The 20,111-nt window shown below is 41.7% G+C and overlaps 1 protein-coding gene across 2 annotated transcripts in view; it reads right to left on the bottom strand.

Annotated features, from left to right (window-relative positions):
• pvrl2l (PVR cell adhesion molecule related 2 like) overlaps nt 1–20,111 on the bottom strand; it is a 136,700-nt gene that overhangs the window by 50,471 nt on the left and 66,118 nt on the right. For both annotated transcript variants that reach the window (XM_077547789.1, XM_077547788.1), the window contains exons 3-6: nt 18,419–18,662; nt 6,204–6,497; nt 4,351–4,468; nt 3,424–3,572 (exon numbers count right to left, since the gene is read on the bottom strand). In XM_077547789.1, the coding sequence (XP_077403915.1) occupies nt 3,424–3,572; nt 4,351–4,468; nt 6,204–6,497; nt 18,419–18,662 (805 nt within the window). The remainder of the gene's footprint in view (nt 1–3,423; nt 3,573–4,350; nt 4,469–6,203; nt 6,498–18,418; nt 18,663–20,111) is intronic.

Genomic DNA, 20,111 nt, shown 5'->3' with positions numbered 1-20,111 from the left:
GCTAAGCTAAAAGCCCCCCAAAGAAGATTTGTTTCCGGCAGGAGAGACAATTCCAAATCTTTTATGGTGATTTCGCACCTGTATTCTAAATGCGGCGGAGTTCTCGCTCCTCGCGCCTCCGATGACGCGGCGTAATCCTGCGCAGCGAGGAGGGGGATGTGTTGGGGGGGGGGGAGATTTTTTGCGAGTCGCGCGAGACGAGCTGGTGAGAAGACACCTCTCCAGGCCCGACTAGTTTGGTGCACTCGTGCGCGTGTGTCGGATCAAGGTGTGAAAGTGATGGGAAATGCATCACAATCACAGTTGTGATTTTTGTGGGAGGGGGGGGGGGGACAGATCTATGGTATTTACTCCTTTAAGTTTCCATGTAACTTTTTTAACTCTTTGACTGCCAGACGTTTTCAGAAAAGGGATGCCGTGGGTGCCAGCCGATTTAAGCATTTTTGACTGATCTTTCAAGGTCCACAGAAAATTATGCGTTTGGACTATGGAAACACACATACTACCAAATGAAAGATTGGACTCTCATCTTTCATCAGAAAAAAAAAGTTTGTTTCTACCTTATTCCGTTTTTCAGTAATCAACAATAGAAAATGGTTAGTTTCACCTCTGTTTTGAAACAAACGTCTTTTAATGTCTTTGGCACTCCTCCATAGGATTTTACTAAACGTTATTTAACGTTTTTGGCAGTCAAAGAGTTAAGATGTACTAATAACCTTGGGAGCTCCCTGAACTTTTTTAAAATAAAATATGAAGTATATTGTCTAAGATTTTTATTTTATTTTTAAAAACTTTTTGGAAAGTCTGAAAATGTGTTCAATAAGCATTAATGTTTTAAGACATGACAACAAAATGAAGATTTGCATCTTGTATTTTTAAAACTTTTGACAACAACCCCCCCCCCCCCCCGCTTTTTTATTTTTATTTTTATTTTTTTAACTGAAAATGAATATTGGCTTCAAATATCGGTTATCGTCCTCCTTGACTACTAATAATTGTCATCGGTATCGGTCCTGAAAATAACATATCGGTCTATCTCTAAGTATTCTTAAAAAACATGTTGGTGGATGTGTGTAGGTCTACTTGGGGGGTCGGGGGGGGTCGTGGGGGGGGGGCAGCTAGGACTGCCACTGCCTGCACAGGAGTGCATTTGAGGTTTTAGCCCAAAATCTTTCACTTTAATTGTTTTTAATTACTAATTAATTAATTGGTTAATATTGTATATAAGCTAAAAAAAAATAAAAAAATTTGTAGAAAAAATGATTTAATATTTTTTCATTTATTGTATTGAAAAAAAAGTATTAGTCAAATAATTCATTTTTACATGTAGATTTAGACTACAGGTGCTAAAGAATCATAAAAATAAAAAAATCATATTATATAAGTACATTTTTAGAACCATTTAATGGGAAGGGTAAAACTAAAAATATCTTTTTTTTTAATATGGTCTCTATTTGCGGATTTTGACTTCTTGTGGGTTCTCTGGAATGAATCAATGTACCAAGTGACTTAAAAAAAAGAAGTCATCAGAAGGAAATGAAAAAGGAAAAGAAGCAAGAGTAGGAGCAGTAAAAAAGCAAGCCGCCTCGCAAAGATGAAGACGCGCTCTGAAGTGGGTGCAAAAAGTCAACGCTGAGAAAAGGAAGGAAGAAAAGAGACGAAAGGGAGAAAAACAAACGCTGGCAAACTGGCTCACACCAACTTGAAAGCCCGCAGAGGAATCCAGAAGGGGCCGACGGCGCCGACGCAACAAACCTACGACCGGGTTTTTTTTTTTCATTTCGAGGCCTGAGTCGACTTCTGATCCCGGTCTCGACTGTTTGGGGGGGGGTCTTGTCGCGCCGTGTGGCCCTGCTGAGGGGGTCCGCGTCAGCCCGCAAGTAGAAACGGATGCTAAAGATGGAGCGAGGCCAGCACCCCCCGCAGTTCTCAGATCAGCCTTGATCCCAGCGCTTGTGTGGAGGTGGCGAGTGCGTCGGCATTGCTTCGAAGCACCACGAGCGCCTTGGATGTGTGTGCGTGACAAAGAACAAGTGGTGGAAAATTCAAAGGTTTAAAGCAGTGGCGGTTCGAGGGGGGGGGGGGGGGGCAGGAGGGGCAGGGCCCCCCTTCATTCTGTGCTCGGCTCCCCCCACTGAGTCGATTCTAAGCAACGCCTCAGTAACATTTGGGTTACGTTGCATCATTGCCACGAGTGTAGCACATGCTAACAATGAACACAATTAATAAATATCATCAATAAAAGTCTGATCGCTGGATCGGATTGGCAGATATTTTGATGCAAAATTGGCGATCGGTTATAGTGTCACCATTTGCCGATCGATCAATGACATCAATGATTGGATCCGCAAAATAAGACATTACAACAAACTAGGGCTGTGCAATTAATCGAAATTACAATTTCATTTTGATTTTATTTTAAAATAACTATTTTAGTACATTCTCTTTCATCCAAAAGGAACTTGCATAATTATAGTGTTTAATTTTTTTTTTTTTACGTTAAAACATTTTCTTTTTTTGTACCAATAAATAAACGATCGATGATTAATATTTTCTTCATAATCAGGCAGCCCAACAAATAAAATTTATTTCACTCCATTTTTAATAATCCCAAAATTCTCAGCATAAACAGCTTGATTAAGAAATAATCCAATATTTTTTAATCATTTAGATTTTTGTTTTTTTTATTTGTGCAATTTTTTTTTAGAGTTTAATGGTTATTATTTTTTCCTAATGCATTTCAATGGGTGCAAATTATGTGCAAATGTTGGCTGTTCGTGGGCCAGGCCAGTCCCATACCAGTTATTTAAACAGATTGATTGGTCCCTCTTCGGATCAGATTGGTGATCGTTTTTTTTCCCTTCTGATTCTCTGATCTTTGCTCGGCTCCAAAATCCTGATCATGTAAAGTGTACAGTAAAATAATTTAGACAATAATGTGCGTGCGCGTGTTTAAACCGGGCTGACAAAAGCCCCCCCCCCCCCCCCACACACACACCCCAATTCAAAATTAGTCTAGAACCGCCACTGTTTAAAAGAAAGATTTTTGAATAAGTAAAATGATTACGCAATAATCGCTACGCAGTGGTACCTCAACTTGCGAGTGACCGGATTTAAGAGTTTTGGGGAGTTTTTTTTGCTTGCAAAAATTTGAGATACAAGCGCTACAAAAACTTTTCTCTCAGAATATTTGCATAAAAATAACAATCTGATGTGTCTAGAACAACACGTCAAAAATCTGACGGAATTTTCCATGAATTTAATTATGTAACAAATATTGACTGCATTTCATGTTGCTGTGTGTATTGTGTGTGCGTGTGTGTCCTCATGCTGCTGTTTGACGACAGCACAGCAGGTGTTTGCCGCACTTCCAGACAAGACAAGCATCACACGCCCCCGCCCGCCCGTCGCCGGCCGACTCACCGATGACGAGGGTGGTGATCTGGTTCTTGGCGGCGCCGTGCTTGTTCTTGACCTCGCAGATGAAGGTGGTGTTGACGGCGTCGTCCACCTTCCTCACCGTCAGCTTGTTGCCGTCCACCAGCACCGAGTCTGGCAGCGGGCCCGAGGCCCTGGAGGGGGGCGGGGGGGGGGGAGGACAAGATGGAGTGAGACGAAAAATTCTCACGTACAGCCGCAACGTTCGCCATCTGTGCCTTCGGGTTACTTTTCAAAATGTTCTGTTTTTTTTTTTTGTGGCTTTGCTTCAAGCTGTTTATTGCCAAAATATGAAACAAAGGCTGCTAGCTTAATGCTAACACACAATACTCAAACCCATAGATGTGCTAATGAAACTAGCATCCAATTTTAACTCATTCACTCCCGGCCATTTTCACTGAAGCAACCCCCTTCGCTCCCGACTGTTTTACTGGATTTTGACTGATTTTGCAAGGTCCACAGAATATTCTGTTCTATTGCTATAAAAACATGGAACCTACCAAAAGAAAGATTAGAGTCTCTTCTTTCAATCAGGAAAAAAAGTACATTTAGTTTTGCAGCAATTAGCATTAGAATATAGCTAAGTTGAAAACACTGGCAAAAAGAGCTTATTGCAACATGGCCCTGGTTGATCTCTTATACTCTGCTGCCACCTGCTGGCCGTTTTTGTAATAAGTACAATTTTTTTAAGTGACCTCTTCATGTCAGAAGCTGTTTCAATGCCTTCTGTATGCTCTAGCATAAAAAAAAACACAAAAAAAAAACATGAAAAACGTATAAATACGTTTTTGGGAGTGAAGGACAAAGTATTAAAAAAAAGTATTTCTATACGTTTTTGGGTTTGAATGAGTTAAGCAATGGATATTTTGCCGACGATTGGAAAGGAGTAGTGGAAATGAGCAGCCATCTTACGCGGTCCAGGTGACGGTGGTGGGTTGCGGGTTCCCGTCGGCCATGCAGACCAGCGCGGCATCCGGGCGGCCCATGTACCAGTTTTGGTCGTAGCCCTCGATGGAGACGGACGGGGGGTCTGCGGGTGGGGGGGGGGGGGGAGTCACAGGACATTTGAAGTCATTTTGATCGATGCCAGCGACTACGGCACACAATTGACCAATTTGGTGGTGTGACGTGAGATTATTATTAATGTAAAATATGTGCCTTGTCTTAATAACATTTGTGAAAGACTATTCTCAGTATTTATAATGTTTCTCGTGCATTAGTCGTGTCTTCTATTGTTAATTGGCTGAACAGAGACAACGTGCGACATCTCGCCGCCGTTTAGCCGACGCCACCAGTGACGACTCTGAACCTGTTTTAATCCCTTGTAAATTAAAAAGGCATTTAAAGGATTAAATGTGCGTGTGTGGCCATCTTGTTCTCTTATGCTAATCCTCAAAGTTAGCCTTAAAGGAGACATATTGTAATTTATGAAGTGACTTTTTAATGCCTTCTTTATGAATAGTTGCGTGTTTTGTTGAGTGAAAGAAAGTAAATCAAATAGTCTATCAATTGTCCCATCAATTAACCCGGAAATTTTTTATTTGAACCCTTATGACTTACTTTCAAGTTAAAGAACAACAAATAGTCGTTATTCGCTATGAAACGTGGCGCCAACAGACAGGAAGAAATGCTCCATTTCAGCATATTTACAATGAAAACAGTTTTTGACCCATTTTGAAGTTAAAGAACTACAAATTATGATTTTTTTTTTTTGCTACGAAACATCTCATCAATTAAAATGGTTCACTTCGATACGTTTTCACTTCAAATGGTTCCTAATGTTTATCGGAATGCTTTTGGAACGTTAAACATAGACGGGTCAAACTGTCCCATTTTAAAGTAGAAGAACTACAAATTTGCATTGTTTTGTTACGAAACTTGTTACGAGACTTTGACACAAATATTTTTTTGTTTAGTGGCGCTCTGTGAACTAGAGTTAATGTGACAAACGCTTTGCTCATTCACGTCGTCCTTGAAAACGTTGCATTTCCTAAGATCCGCCATGTTTTCATGTAATTTGATACCCCGGGAGCCCATTCAAAAGAAATACAATGCTGCCATCTGCTGGCCATAGTTAGTGGGTGTTGTTGGATTTTTCCAGCCCATTCACCGAGCAGTGCTGCACAAGACGTTGGCACTAACCATTGAGAGAAAAAAACTAAACATAGTTGACGTCAATTGACGTCATTGGCAGTATACAGTGGGCGTGCACTTGACGTCAATTGACGTTTTTGGCGGTAAAAGAATTAAAATGTTTTTTGTTGACATATATATATTTCAAAGTTAAATAACTACAAATGCTAGTAATTCATGATGAAACTTGCTTAAAATGGTTCATTTGAAATATTTGCAACAAAAGCGGTTAATAATGTTGATCAGGATGTGTTTTTTTTTTATCATTTAACATACAGGAAGCATTATTTTTTGTTAAACAACAATTTGGGTTCAACAACAACAATACATGCATGTGAGCTATAGATATTGTTGTCCACTTTGAGCCACCCTTCTTAAGTTCTAGTATCTGTGACTTTTAATGTGTGTGGCTTTAAAAGGTGAGTGACGTGGGCGTCGATGGATGAAAGAGCATAAAAATGTGCTCCAGACGCAAATAGCTAAAATTTTCAGAAAATAACTATGAATAGGTTCTAAAAAAAAAAAAGAAAAAAGACATGAATAGGTGATTTAAGAATGTATAATTATTTGGAATATGATTATTATGATTATTATTATTTTTTTTTTACAGTTTGCCCGCGTGTGTTGCTTACACTCCACAGACAGCCTGAGTTGGCGCGTCCAGGTCTTGTCCTGGGTACGCTGGTCCACCATGCACGTGACCTCCCGGCCGTCGTCGGCGGGCGTGGGCACCAGCCGGTACTCACTGCGCACCGTGACCGTGCCGTCCGGCCCGTTGGTGCTGCTGGTGGTGTGGTTGCCGCCCACCGACGCCAGCCACTTGATGGTTGCCGCCGGCTTGGCGTCGGCCGCCTGGCACTGCGCCACCACCGCCGCCTTGGTGCCCGCCTGCACCGTCACCACGTTGGCAGAGTTCTTGGGTTTGGCTGTGGAGGGGAAGAAGAAGCCAGGGATGAGAGACGCAAAGAGTGAAATAAAAAAAAAATATCTGAAATGAAAAAAAGTAATGAAATGACGAATATGTAACTTCATTCATTCTTCACAGATGATAAAGAATGTATGGCTGTGAGTATTGTTTTACTATCTGTCTATGTGTTGCTCTGTTTGTCCGTTGTTTAAGGGCTATAACGCTACTGTTGCTATTCGTTAGCCTGTTTATGGCGTTCTGAATCGTTTGTTAGCATTAAGCTAAATAGACTTTTGTAAGGCAAATCGACGTGGTTGTTTGAGAGAAACAAGGTCTAATGATCTTTTTTTCATGTTTAGTTTGTCAGAAAACATCAACTGGGAATGCCAATAAATCACTTTTGGGGAAGAACTGTTTACCATCATAGAAGAAGTCAGCGACAAAATATGCTAAAAACAAACAAACGCTACGGAGGCGGAATCCGGGTTTCACCGCATTATTTCCATCGCAATGTAAACGTGGGAAAAAAGTCCAAGTGGGTTTTATCTGAGTGACATTTTGGACATCAAGTAATGACTTCAGACGTCAGCAAAGGGGTGAAGATGAGCAGACGCCACCACAAAATGCGTCTCCCTCCAAAAGAGCTGTCAATCATCTTGAAAATGTCACGCTATTTGCTTTGGCCACAAGACGCATCGCCATCAGCATCGCAACGTTTTCATTCATTCGATCGGCAGCTCCCCCGGAATGACTTTCCGGCCCGTCTTTGTGCGCATCAGATTGTGTCTGAAAGGTTTCTGATGATTCCCGAGCGTCTGGCATTTTTGAGGCGGCTGAAATATTTCAGCGCGTCCCACCCAGGTCAGTCCAGCCGACGCCGTCTTCGGAGACCGCACTGTCAAACCTTCAATGGGACGCCCAAACCTTATTTATGCTGCCGACAGGCCGGCCGGGGCGAGATGAAAGGAAAATAAGATTGCAGATGACCAATGTTTAGAATATATATAACTAGCTTGTTGACAGTTATCAGCGACAAATCAGCTATGGTTGCTAATTGCTAGTTAGCTACAGGAAGTCAGCTAGATAGCTTCTAATTGGTAATTAGCCTCAGAAAACCATCTGGAATATGTAGTTTTTTTTGTCCATTTTCGAATGGACGCCTTAATAAATGTTTGTAATAGTGTAACTCGCTAGTTAGCATTTGATAGTTAGCAACACAAAGTTAGCTCATTTGTTGCTAAATGCCAGTTTGAGTTTCAGTTTCAGAAATAGTTGTAAGCTGGCTATCATTTTTGTACATTTTCTCAAATCGGATGATTCAAAAGATGTGTGTTTTGTGAGCTAGTTAGTCACTAACGGATCGTTTGTTACAGAAAGTTAGCAAATCATTGTTCGGGCTTGTTGTCATTTGTGGTGTTATTGGTCTAAAGACACAAAGGAGACACTGTAGGAGTCGTTCCATGTCAATGACTGGTTTTGAAAGCGATACGCTGTACTGTAGTGCCATCAATAAGTTGCGAGACAGAGAGAAATATGAAAAAAAAAAAAATCATTCAGACAAATGTGAATAGTAACTGGCGTTAGATGCTCAAATGAGTACAAAGCAAATTCTTTGTCTATCGACGAGGGATGTGAAGAACAAGCGCAAAGTATTCTCCAAAAACACGGAAAAGTAGACGTCCACATTTGAAGGCGCTTTGGAAACTAGGCCAGCATTATGACATCATCAGCCTTTAAACGCAACCTTGGAATCCTGCAGCTGCGTCGCATCCGCGGCTTGAGTTTCCCCCCGACTGAATGCAGCTCGGCAACAAAGACGGGCGCCTGCTTTGTGACGACACGTCCGACCCGTACAGCTTCCACTCCTCACATCCGTCTGAGGAATTAGATGGCACAGATCCCCCCCCCCCCTTGCCCGACACCCCCCTTGTGCACGGATCAACGGGCTAAATGTCAGAGAGCGGACCGGGGATGGCAAAAAGGTGATGCAGGAGGGTTTTAAAGCGGGTCATTTGCATAAAATGTTGTTCACACTTCATTCATTAGAGCAGCAAACCATAAGCTTTTTTTTTTGTTTTGTGCCACGGTCTGGTTTCCTTACAGCGTTCCCACTTTGATACTAAACCTCCATTAAGTACCTTGAAACCAATACTGAAATGATAACATGGCAAAATGCTAAAAAAAAAAAAAAGCTGGGGGGCTATAAGTTAGCATTAAGCTAGCTGACTTTCAAAATTTAGCTTTGGTAGAATATTTTAGTGTTTAAATATTCTGTAGAATGTTTAGTTCGCTTTGCTTTAGTTTCAGACTCATGATGAAAAAAAAAAATATGGGCTCTTTATTATATATACACATTGGTACCTCGGCTCACGAACTTTTCGGCTCACGAACATTAAATTCGCGAGCATTTTGTCTCGGCTGACGAACGAATTTTCGGCGGACGAACCAAATCTCGCGACACGAGAAATCACGCTCACGGCGTCCCAGTTCGTCGCCCCCTTTGTTTGAGTGCGGACGTGCTTTGTGTCCGGTAGACATTTTGGATCATTTTGGAGTACTTTTGGAGTGTACTTTTGCTACCATGGGACCGAAAAAGACCCCACAAAAGGCTCGTGTTAAGCCTAAGAAGACATTGAAGAAAATTACGGTCGAGCAGAAGAAGGAGATCGTCGACAAACACGAACGAGGTGCGCGTTTGTCAGCATCAAGTGAGAGCATCAAGACCATGTTAGCAAAGTGGAGTGATTGTGCAGGCTTTTATCGAACAGCGCCATTCAGAAAAAACTGTGGCTATGAGAATCATCAACATGATGAATGATAATGTGATGCCTCAGTTTCGTAAGACCTTACAACTCAGAAAGCAACAGGTGTCAATTAAGAGGTTTTTAGTCAGCAACAAGGATAAAGAGTCTCCTAAGAAGCAAAGAAGAGAAGCCACACCGGAGGACTCCCCTTCCAAACAGTAACTCCCTCCCTCCCTCCTCCTCCCACTCCATTCCATCAAGCCTTCAACTACTGTACCATCACAAAGGCAAGTTGCAAGTTTTGCAAATAAAAACACTTTATTATACAGTACAGTGTATTTCTTTAATTACAATACAATAGCACATTTATTATACATAAAATAAAAAGGTATATTTTGTGTAGTTTTAAGGCTTTTTTTTAGTAGAAAATTGTGTTTTATGGGGACCTGGGAACGGATTATTCTCATTTCAATGGTTTCCTATGGGAAATACTTGTTTGGAAGACGAACTTTTCGGCTCACATACTCTCTGTGGGAACCAATTAAGTTCGTGAGCCAAGGTACCACTGTATATATATTATATGTTAGCATTAAGCTAGCTGACTTTCAAATTTTATCTTTGGTAGAATATTTTAGTGTTTAAATATTCTGTAGAATGTTTAGTTCGCTTTGCTTTAGTTTCAGACTCATGATGAAAAAAAAATATGGGCTCTTTATTATATATATATATTATATGTTAGCATTAAGCTAGCGGGCTTTCGAAACATTTTTCAATTTTGGTGCTTAAATATACTGTACAATGTGAAGTCCTCTTTTGTTTTAGGCTTCAGATCTGTTATGAAAAAAGCTTGTTTTGTGAATGAGACTTGTGCCTTCCGTATGTAAACGGTAAATGGCAGCGCTTCTCCACCTAGCGTCAGGAACAACTGAGGTTTCAGTATCTTGCCCAAGGCTACTTCCACGTGGTCACAATGGCATGGGATCGAACCCACAACCTCTGGGTGGGGGAAGACGACCCACTGAGCCAAACATGTATTGTTTGGAGCCATCGAAGCTGAAGAAATGATGTCATAATCCTCCACCGCACGTTCAAAACGCTTTCCTCCTTACCACATTTAAAGGAATGGCAGATATCGCAAAGTATCGGCGTACTTTTGTAGTATTGAGACGTAATGTAAATTGATATTTTGAAGCGCCGGCAAAAGAAATAGTCGGTTGCATCTTGGGGTAATGGGAGTCCAATTTAGGTGCAGTCGACTCCCTAATTTTCTTTTGGTGCCGTCTTTGAAGAAAATAGCGCTTCACAAAGATTCATTGCCTCATTTGAGGAGCGGTCGCCGCGTTACGCTTAAGAACCACCTGTAGAGAAAAAAAACCCGTCGTTAAGTACGCCGGTTGATCTTGTCTTTTAAAAATGCAGTGTTCTCATTCTTGGGAGATGCAGGATTTTCTTCTTCTCTTATCATTTGGTCTTCTTCCCTTTTCCAAAGAAGCTCTTGAAAGACGTTCTTCTTTTTTTTTACTGCTTACTTTATTACGACTCATGTGGACAAGATGAGCGCTTTGACATTTGCACAGACGGACGGACGCGCCTCATCTTCAATAAACCTCTGTCAGACTCTAGACGGTCGATGAACCATTTTTTTTGTTTACTCTCTCTGAGTAGTCCGGCACTAAATGGCACCACGCAATCGGATTAGCGCACTAGCTGACAAGTGTATGAAATGTAGTGTAGGAAGCGCTGCCTCCACCAGCGAAAATGCTTTCGTCTTAACAGGTCCGTGCTTCCCCTCAACACACTTTGGTAGTTAGAGGGAAGAAAAAAACTCCTTACAAAGACCAAGACTCTCTCTTGAATTTGAACCGACTACCTTTCGTCTTTGGCAGGTCGCCAGTTCGCACCGCAGCGACGCCAGGGCGCGCGAGGGCGGCCGCCGGGCGACATCTGTCGCCTTCACACTCTTTTCTAATTAAAGCAAGCGGCCCGCGTCGGCGCTTCCACTTGACCCACATGCACGCAATTGTGCGAGCGACAACGCCGGCGGATGTCGTTATTAGCGTTAAGTCCACTTAATAAGTCGCGAGCCGCGTTCGCGGATGCTTAAGCTTGCCGACAAACACGGAGCGCTTATTAATGATTGATTAAGTCATTTACTGCCAGCCAACTCCATAATAACAGCTGTTTTTGGAGCACTTTGACGGATATTTCAAGACCCACAGAAGATTGTGTTTTATGATTATATATTCGGGCTTTCAAAAATGAGTGCATTCATTTTGAGCTCATTTAAAGTCCCTCTAAATGTAAATTTTAAAGTCCAAATTTTGCAGTCATATAAATATAATAATAACGCATAGATTTGTGGAGAGACTGGGGTCAAGTTGCATTTGACAATTTTAGTCATTTTACTTCATGTTAACTCTTTGACTGCCAGACGTTTTCAGAAAAGGGATGCCGTGGGTGCCAGGCGATTTAAACATTTTGACTGATCTTTTGACTGATCTTTCAAGGTCCACAGAAAATTATGTGTTTGGACTATGGAAACACACATACTACCAAATGAAAGATTGAACTCTCATCTTTCATCAGAAAAAAAAGTTTGTTTCTACCTTATTCCGTTTTTCAGTAATCAACAATGGAAAATGGTTAGTTTCACCTCTGTTTTGAAACAAACGTCTTTTAACGTCTTTGGCACCCCTCCATAGGATTTTACTAAACGTTATTTAACGTTTTTGGCAGTCAAAGAGTTAAAGATTAAATAGCCCTTAATATGAAGAGAAAAATGCACTGAGCTGTCACCAATGTCTTACAAATGCAATTATGCCATCTAGTGGCAGAAAAATGACCTGAACACAAATCAATATCACACTCGTTTTTTTTTCTCATCTTTTTAATTTTAACTCAATTTTATGAATGATTATGAAATTACTGTTTCACTGACTAAAAGACGCAGCCATGTTTCTAATTACGATGAAAACTTAGGTTTTTTTTTTTTACATTTTATAGTACAACAGATATCAAATTTAATTGATTGAGGTCATGCAATTAATTAAGATTTTAAAAAAAATGAATCACCTGACAACCCTAATCTATATTATACTACACTGCGTATATTAAAATGCTTCAACGCTAATAAACATTGTAGTAACACACAATTTTAAATCTCACACACACACACACACAGCTCCATTATATGTTGTAGTAACACGGCAGCTTTTAGTGGCTGCCATCTTTAACCTTTTATCAACCAAGCACAGCCTCTGCAATTTGTCCACGCCTCGGCTTAATTCACGGCGCGGCCGTCCGCAGCGTGAATTTATTATTTAGGATTTCGCGGCACCGTCTTTTTTTGGCGCGCGCCATCAGTGTGGATTTATTCACCGATCAAGCGATGTGTTGTTGCGCCGGTGAAAAACGTCGGCGGGTATTTGTTTGTCGCGGGCCGCCCTTGTCGCGGCGGAGATAAACGTCTGTTCGCTTCCCGGGGCCGCTAATAAAACATCAACATTGGAGGGGAAGGAGGAACATTTGGAATCGGCATCAATCCGGGGGCCGCGTGACAATCCGTAATTGGCTGCTGGAAATGTTGACAAAATGCATTCATTTGTCTGATTGAGACTCATTTCGGGTTTGATTGAAGACGCCAGCGCCGGGCGGCTCCGCTAAGTGACCAGAAGCAGCCGCCATGTAAAAAAAACAAAACAAAAGATTTGTTATTTCAACATTTACAAGCGCTAATGCCAAATCATGGCCGAGGTGCTTTGAGGCTTCGACAGACTTTTTGTTTCGAACCCCTCTTGTGTCTCATCGGGCGCGACTCGCCAAGGTCATTAGCATAGCACTGTTTTAGACTCCCCACGACCTGCCATTGATTCCAGATTTTCCTTGCGCACGCGGGTAAAATCCAATACGGGAGCTGGATATGGAAAATTCTGCTTTAACAAAGGAAAGGAGCACACATTTTGTTGTGGAAAATGCGGTAGCAATCAAACAAAAACATTCGTCGCTGAAAGACGTGGAAAGTGCCAAAATGGAAGAATGGAAGACGTCCTCTGTCTTTTGTTATCAAATTTTATATTGCTTAGCAGAACCATTAAGGCATTCCTGAGGCCAGTAGTGGATAAAAAAAAAAAATAAATAAAAAATAAATAAAAATAAAAAAATAAAAAATAAAAAAATAAAATAAATAAATAAATGAAAATAAAAAAAATAAATAAATAAAAAGACGTTTGGTTTTGTTACATTCAGAAAGCATCTTAATATTTGTCTTTGTAGGAAATCTGGAAAGGACCAAAATGACCCTAAAATGGCTGCTTTGTATTTGTTTTGCAGCTCTATTCATGATTGACATCTACCAAATGTCATCTAAGTGTAACAACACGAGCCAACACGTTTGAATTGAAGAGCTCTACGCAAAATTCTGTCTCGGCAAAGACAACGATGACATATTTCTGTTGTAAAAAATGTTAGCAATTAGAAAAAAAATCTCGAGGACAACGAGATGCACTGGTATGCAAAAATGTTGCCTCGACAAATATGACAAATATTTCGATCAAGTACGCGCGGTCCAGTTTTGGTAGCGCTCTGACAAAAACAATATCTGCCTCTGCGTGATCGTCTTGGATCTGGCGGGTGTACCTAATATTGCGGGCCACCCCAATAAATGGCTCGCTGCCGACTCTTCATCGGCGCGCACCGAAACTCGATAACAAGATTGCGTTGCGCGGCCGTGCCGCCGCATCCAATGAACGCTAATCGGATTGTTTGCCAGGATTATCTATTCGGCCGCGAACGAGACGTGATATGATTGCTGGCGCGTCGCCATTCCACGCCACAAAACGCCATCTTGAGCTGCCTCATGTATATCCAAATCTATTATTCATGCAGTAAGGTAAAATAAAATGCAGGCTGCACTCGGATCTCGCCTCCGTACAGACTGACTGATATTTGAGCGAGGCATCAAGAGTTGAAATTGCTTTGTTTTTTTGTGAAAAATGTTTTTCCATGTTCGTGTATTGCGACCAATGCGGCGCTGAAGGCTGCCGGCAAGACGGACATTTTTCACTTCTCAGTTTCGACCTCCAAAGCATTCTCAGTGAACGACAATCTGATGCTCATGATAAGCGACTGCTAGTTTTGAAGGGCAAGCTGGTTTTTGAAGGACCACTAGAAATATACAAAATGACTCGTGAAAGACGTGCTTGCCAAAGCGCATGTTGCTAGATCAGCGCTAGGCTCCGCCCACATTGCAAAAGCAAAAATAGTTGTGGTCAATCTGTTTAGCATGCGTGGCTCGAATTTAGTAGCAATCAGGCAAAATCTCTTCAACAAGGAGGACCTCTGCCAAAATGATCCAAAAATAGTGGCTTTGAGACAAAATGGCCGACTTCTTGTGTCTTTCCCCACATGGCTTCTTGAGACTTTTTTGTGCATCGAGTCGCGACAGATATGGCGACTAAATTTCATTTTCAATTTCATAAATTTCAAAATGGCTGACTTTCTGTGTCTTTCCTGGCGTGGCTTCTTGAGATTTTTTTGGGCGGGTCTGCTCATGAGAGACAAGTCCACCAAAGTACACGTTGCCGAGTCAAAACTGGATTCGGGGGGCTGGATTTTCAGATCAATTGTGTGTTTTATGGCAAGTCGTCATTCATCACCGCCATGATACGAAATAAATCTAAAATGGCTGCTTCGGAAACAAAATGGCGGACTTGCTGTGTCTTTTCAGTCAGTTCTTGAAACTTTTTTTGTGGGTCTGTTTCACGCGTGCGGTTCAAATTAAAATATCCTGCCACGGTTTGGCGTTAGCCCCTGGTGCTAGCCAGCTAGCTAGTTCCCTAGCAGCCATGGGAGCTAACTCGGGAGCTAGCTTTCTAGCTAACTAGCACCTGGGGCTAAAACCAAACTGTGGCTTTTCTTTTTCTTTTTTTTTTTTACTTTTTTGCCACCTCTGTTCAAATTTGGTTGCAATTAGACGCAAATTGCCGACTTTGTGTGTTTTCAGGCGTGGCGTCGTGGGAGTTTTTGTGGGTCTCCTCATGATAGACTAAAAGGATGTGTTTCAAATTTGGTCGCATTCAGACAAAATCTTGGACGAGATGAATCAATGAACTTTCTGTGTCTTTTGAGACGTTGCTTCAAACTTTTTTTTTTTTTTTTGTGGGTCTACGCATGACAGACATCTACTACTGAGTGAAAGTCGTTTCTTTTGCTGAATTTTTCAAAAGAACAGATCCAATTTCAGGCCTCGCCACTGCCAGCATACAAACATGAGCCAACACATGAAAGGCTGATTCAACAAAAGGGAACGAAGTGAAACTATGTTGACTACGCGTTTGAAAAGCCCACACATCCTTTTCTTTTCATCCACCTTGTGCCTGCATTCCGTCCTTTTTCACAGCTGAAGCCTTTTCTGATTGTGACAATTGGAGCAACAAAAGCGAGCGAGGAGGGCTTCATTTGTGCACTCCAGTAAACACAAACGCGTGCTAAACGCGCGCAAAGATGGGAAAATGAATTCGGTGGAGTTCAAAGGGCGGCCCTCTCGCAAGGTTCCCCCGAGCCCGCCATTACCGCGGGAGCGCTTAATGTGCCGGCTCTTTATCGTACGAGCGCAGACGCCGCTCGCCTCGCGACGGGATTCCTCCCTCGCGTCGACCTCGCCGCGCTCGGCTGCTCTGCAAATGGCCGCTGATGTGGGAGGATGAAAAACACCAGCTGTCTCCGATTACACACAGCGGGCGTCCCCCTCCACCACCCGCCAGCGTCGTCGTAAACATCATCTTGCTTTTAAGACGATGAGGCGCTCGCTACAGTTAGGCATTAAGATCCCTACGGAACGCATGCTAACAGGTGCACCTTCGCCACTTTAGCATCTTGTTAGCAGTCGTATTAGAAGCACTGGCCTACGTTTACAACCTAAATTCTAATATTTGTTCATGTACAGTCTATTTGCGTCACTTGCGTAGTATTTCTCTTGTCCAATCAGATTTTAGCCCCTATGTGTTGCTATGTCAATCTAATCTTAGACAAGCTAACAAATAGCATTGATGCAGCGTTACATTAAACACTGGATATGAAGACAAATGGAGAGCAACACATGATAATAAAAGCACGCACAGGAATATATTCTTTATCCTCTGCAAAGAAATGCATAAAACATATGATACCGGGTTAGCTAAGGCTTTGAGTGCGAGCGCTAGCACTCGATGACATCAGCGTTTTTCCGTTCTCTGATTGGTTGCTCAGCGCTAGATGAAATACCAAGTTATTTATCAGCAATCACATTTTTTGTGCATTGTTTTTGTTTCATTTTATTTAAAATCAATAAACAGATAGCTCAATTAGCAGCCATGCTAACCAATAGACTCATTGCGCCATCAAAAGTGTAATGACAGTTTTGTGTTATTAATGTGGATGAAAACAATACAAAACATTTTTGCTATAACTTTGAATAAAAAAATAAACAAACAATTTTATTGAAAAAAATAACGGCACTGGCTGAATACGACACATAAAATGCAAAATTAATGATTTGGCTAAATGACTTGCATGCAGTCGCTAATTTTAGTATTCAAATTAATCATGTTTGCGTGAATAAACTGTGTCCTTAAACTGATCTTTACAAAAAAAAAAAACATTTTCACGCAATTTCCCAGGGAACTGCAATTTCCGCTTATAAATAAATGAATAATCAGAGATGTTTAAACGTCCCTAAACTGCTTTTACACGGCAATCACAGCGCTTTAATTGCAACGCGGCCATTTTTAATGAACGCGGTCATTATTGGATTCACTAAGCATCGTTTACATGTTCAAAATGGAACAGCAATATGATTAAATTCCTTCAAGTCGTTCTCCGAACCGGCAGAAACCTCTGAGGGAATCGGCTTCAAATTGCTCGGTCGCGGGCTTCGGGCACGACGGGGCGCTCGCTCTTGGGAGACGAGGAGTACTGATAAGCAGATGGCGCCTGTCAAGGCTGATGGAGCGCAACAGCTCTTGGGGGAAAATAAATAAATAAATCACACCACCTTCTTGCTACACTGGCTAGCATGAACAAATGAATCGGTAGCAAGGAAGAGATACATCTCGACGTCGAGGAGGAGCTAGCTTTAGCCTGTTAGCATAAATCACACGTAATCAAATCAGGGGAGTGATACATCTCAACGTCAAGGAGGAGCTAGCTTTAGCCTGTTAGCGCAAGTCACACGTAAGCAAATCAAGGAGGTGATACATCTCGACGTCGAGGAGGAGCTAGCTTTAGCCTGTTAGCGCAAGTCACACGTAAGCAAATGAAGGAAGTGATACATCTCGACGTCGAGGAGGAGCTAGCTTTAGCCTGTTAGCGCAAGTCACACGTAAGCAAATGAAGGAAGTGATACATCTCAACGTCGAGGAGGAGCTAGCTTTAGCCTGTTAGCGCAAGTCACACATAAACAAATGAAGGAAGTGATACATCTCAACGTCGAGGAGGAGCTAGCTTTAGCCTGTTAGCGTAAGTCACACGTAAGGAAATCAAGGAGGTGATACATCTCGACGTCGAGGAGGAGCTAGCTTTAGCCTGTTAGCATAAGTCACGTAATCAAATCAGGGGAGTGATACATCTCAACGTCGAGGAGGAGCTAGCTTTAGCCTGTTAGCGCAAGTCACATGTAAACAAATCAAGAAAGTGATACATGTTGACGTCAAGGAGGAGCTAGCTTTAGCCTGTTAGCGCAAGTCACACGTAATCAAATCAGGGGAGCTATACATCTCGACGTCGAGGAGGAGCTAGCTTTAGCCTGTTAGCGCAAGTCACACATAAACAAATGAAGGAAGTGATACATCTCGACGTCGAGGAGGAGCTAGCTTTAGCCTGTTAGCGCAAGTCACACGTAATCAAACCAAGGTGGTGATACATCTCGAAGTCAAGGAGGAGCTAGCTTTAGCCTGTTAGTGTAAGTCACACGTAAGGAAATCAAGGAAGTGATACATCTCGACGTCGAGGAGGAGCTAGCTTTAGCCTGTTAGCATAAGTCACACGTAATCAAATCAGGGGAGCTATACATCTCGATGTCGAGGAGGAGCTAGCTTTAGCCTGTTAGCGCAAGTCACACATAAACAAATGAAGGAAGTGATACATCTCGACGTCGAGGAGGAGCTAGCTTTAGCCTGTTAGCGCAAGTCACACGTAATCAACACGTTCTCCGAGCACTCACCCAGCATGACGAGTGTGGTGGTGCCCTGCTCGTTGCCCGACGGGTAGGTGGCGTACTCGCAGGTGAAGCGGCCGGCGTCGGACATGCGCAGGTCGGAGATCCGGATGGACGGGTTCTCCAGCTTGTTGTACAGAAAGCCCACACGGTCCTTGAAGGACAAGTTGGGGAAACTCTGGCCGTAGTCGGGATGGTACACGGCAATGTTGTCACGCAGGCCTTCGATGGGCTCCCAGATCCACGACACCTGAAAAAAAATAAATAATAATAATCACACGCTTAATTCTTTACAGCTGCTTTTGAGCTTTTTGACTCATTTCCAAGACACACAGAAAATGGTGTTGTACACCGAATCTACTAAATCAAAGAATACTAAAAAAACGGTCTGATGAGTACACCCGTGGAGTGAATGAGCTGAAGGGCCACACACGCTTGTTGTCGAGCAACTCAAGCGGCAAGTTGTGTTGACACAACTTCCACCAATGAGACCCAAGACACGCTTAGGACCGCCCCCCCCTCATTTGAATAACATTTCTTCCTGGCAGCATGGACCAAAACTGCCAAAATTCAAAATAAATCAATGACTAAAAGTGCAAATAAAAATGGATGTAAAAAAATATACAATTCAAAAATGAAATTTTAGTCATTTATTCATTTATTTATTTAGTCATTTATTTATTTAGAATTTTGGCAATTTTGGTCCTCAATACGCCATTACCTAAACATTAATATATAATAAATCATTGCTTGTGTTTGTTAAAAGAATAAATGGGAAGGCCTTGAAAAAATACTCGCACATGATATTGTTATTGGACTAAAAACAAAACAAAAAAACAAGCCACCATTTTGTACTTTTCGTGCGCTTTTTCCGTGTACAGCCGGGACAAAATGTAATCCATCAAGATGTGCCGGCGGTCCACGCTGAGATTGTGATGGACGCATAGATTTATTTTAATGGCCACTTTGCCGCATGTAATTTGCGCTGGTGTTGAACTTTAAAAGGCTCCACATCGCGAGCTGTTATTCATATTTTAAACAGTATTGTGTCGCTCATTGATCCCTGTAATAATCTCTCCTGCTGTGGTAAAATGTCGCCGTCAATTAAAGCAGCAGGAAGAAGCCGGGAAAGGTTTCCGTTATTCCACACCGCCTTCTCCTGGTTCTTGTTTTAAGCATTGAGTTGAGCCGGGCAATTCGTTTGATTTGATCGATTAAATGGAGTTCATTAGTCAGGATGAATTATGTCTTGAACAACTCCTGCATTTCTATTTTTTTTGAGTTTTTTTTATTTTATTTTCTGTTTTTCTGATTTGTTTTTTCAGTTTGAACTGATTTTTTTTTTCTTTTTTTTCTTCTTTTTTTTTAAATTACTCCGAAAAACAGGGAAAAAAATATTCAATAAAACTGAAAAAAAAAAATACTCAAAGAAAACTAAGCTACAACCAAAAATTAGTCTGAAAAACAGGACTTTTTTTTTTTCCGAGTGAATGGAAAATGAGCTTCCGTCATTTTTTTGTTTTACACATTACAACAAAAGACAAAGATGACGACATTCAAACGTTCCCCGCCACCAAACAAATAAATAAATAGGCAAAAAATATCGGCCGTTGCAGATTTTTCTCTCCGTTGTAAAGTTAAACAAATACTGAAGGAGAAAGAATTGGGGGGGGGAAAAAGTCAAATGTTCTGCCTGTAA

The sequence above is a fragment of the Vanacampus margaritifer genome, chromosome 17 (genome assembly GCF_051991255.1).
Source record: "Vanacampus margaritifer isolate UIUO_Vmar chromosome 17, RoL_Vmar_1.0, whole genome shotgun sequence".
Lineage (NCBI taxonomy): Eukaryota > Metazoa > Chordata > Actinopteri > Syngnathiformes > Syngnathidae > Vanacampus > Vanacampus margaritifer.
The sequence above is the reverse complement of the archived record's forward strand: the minus strand, read 5'-3'. Positions and strand labels throughout refer to the sequence as shown.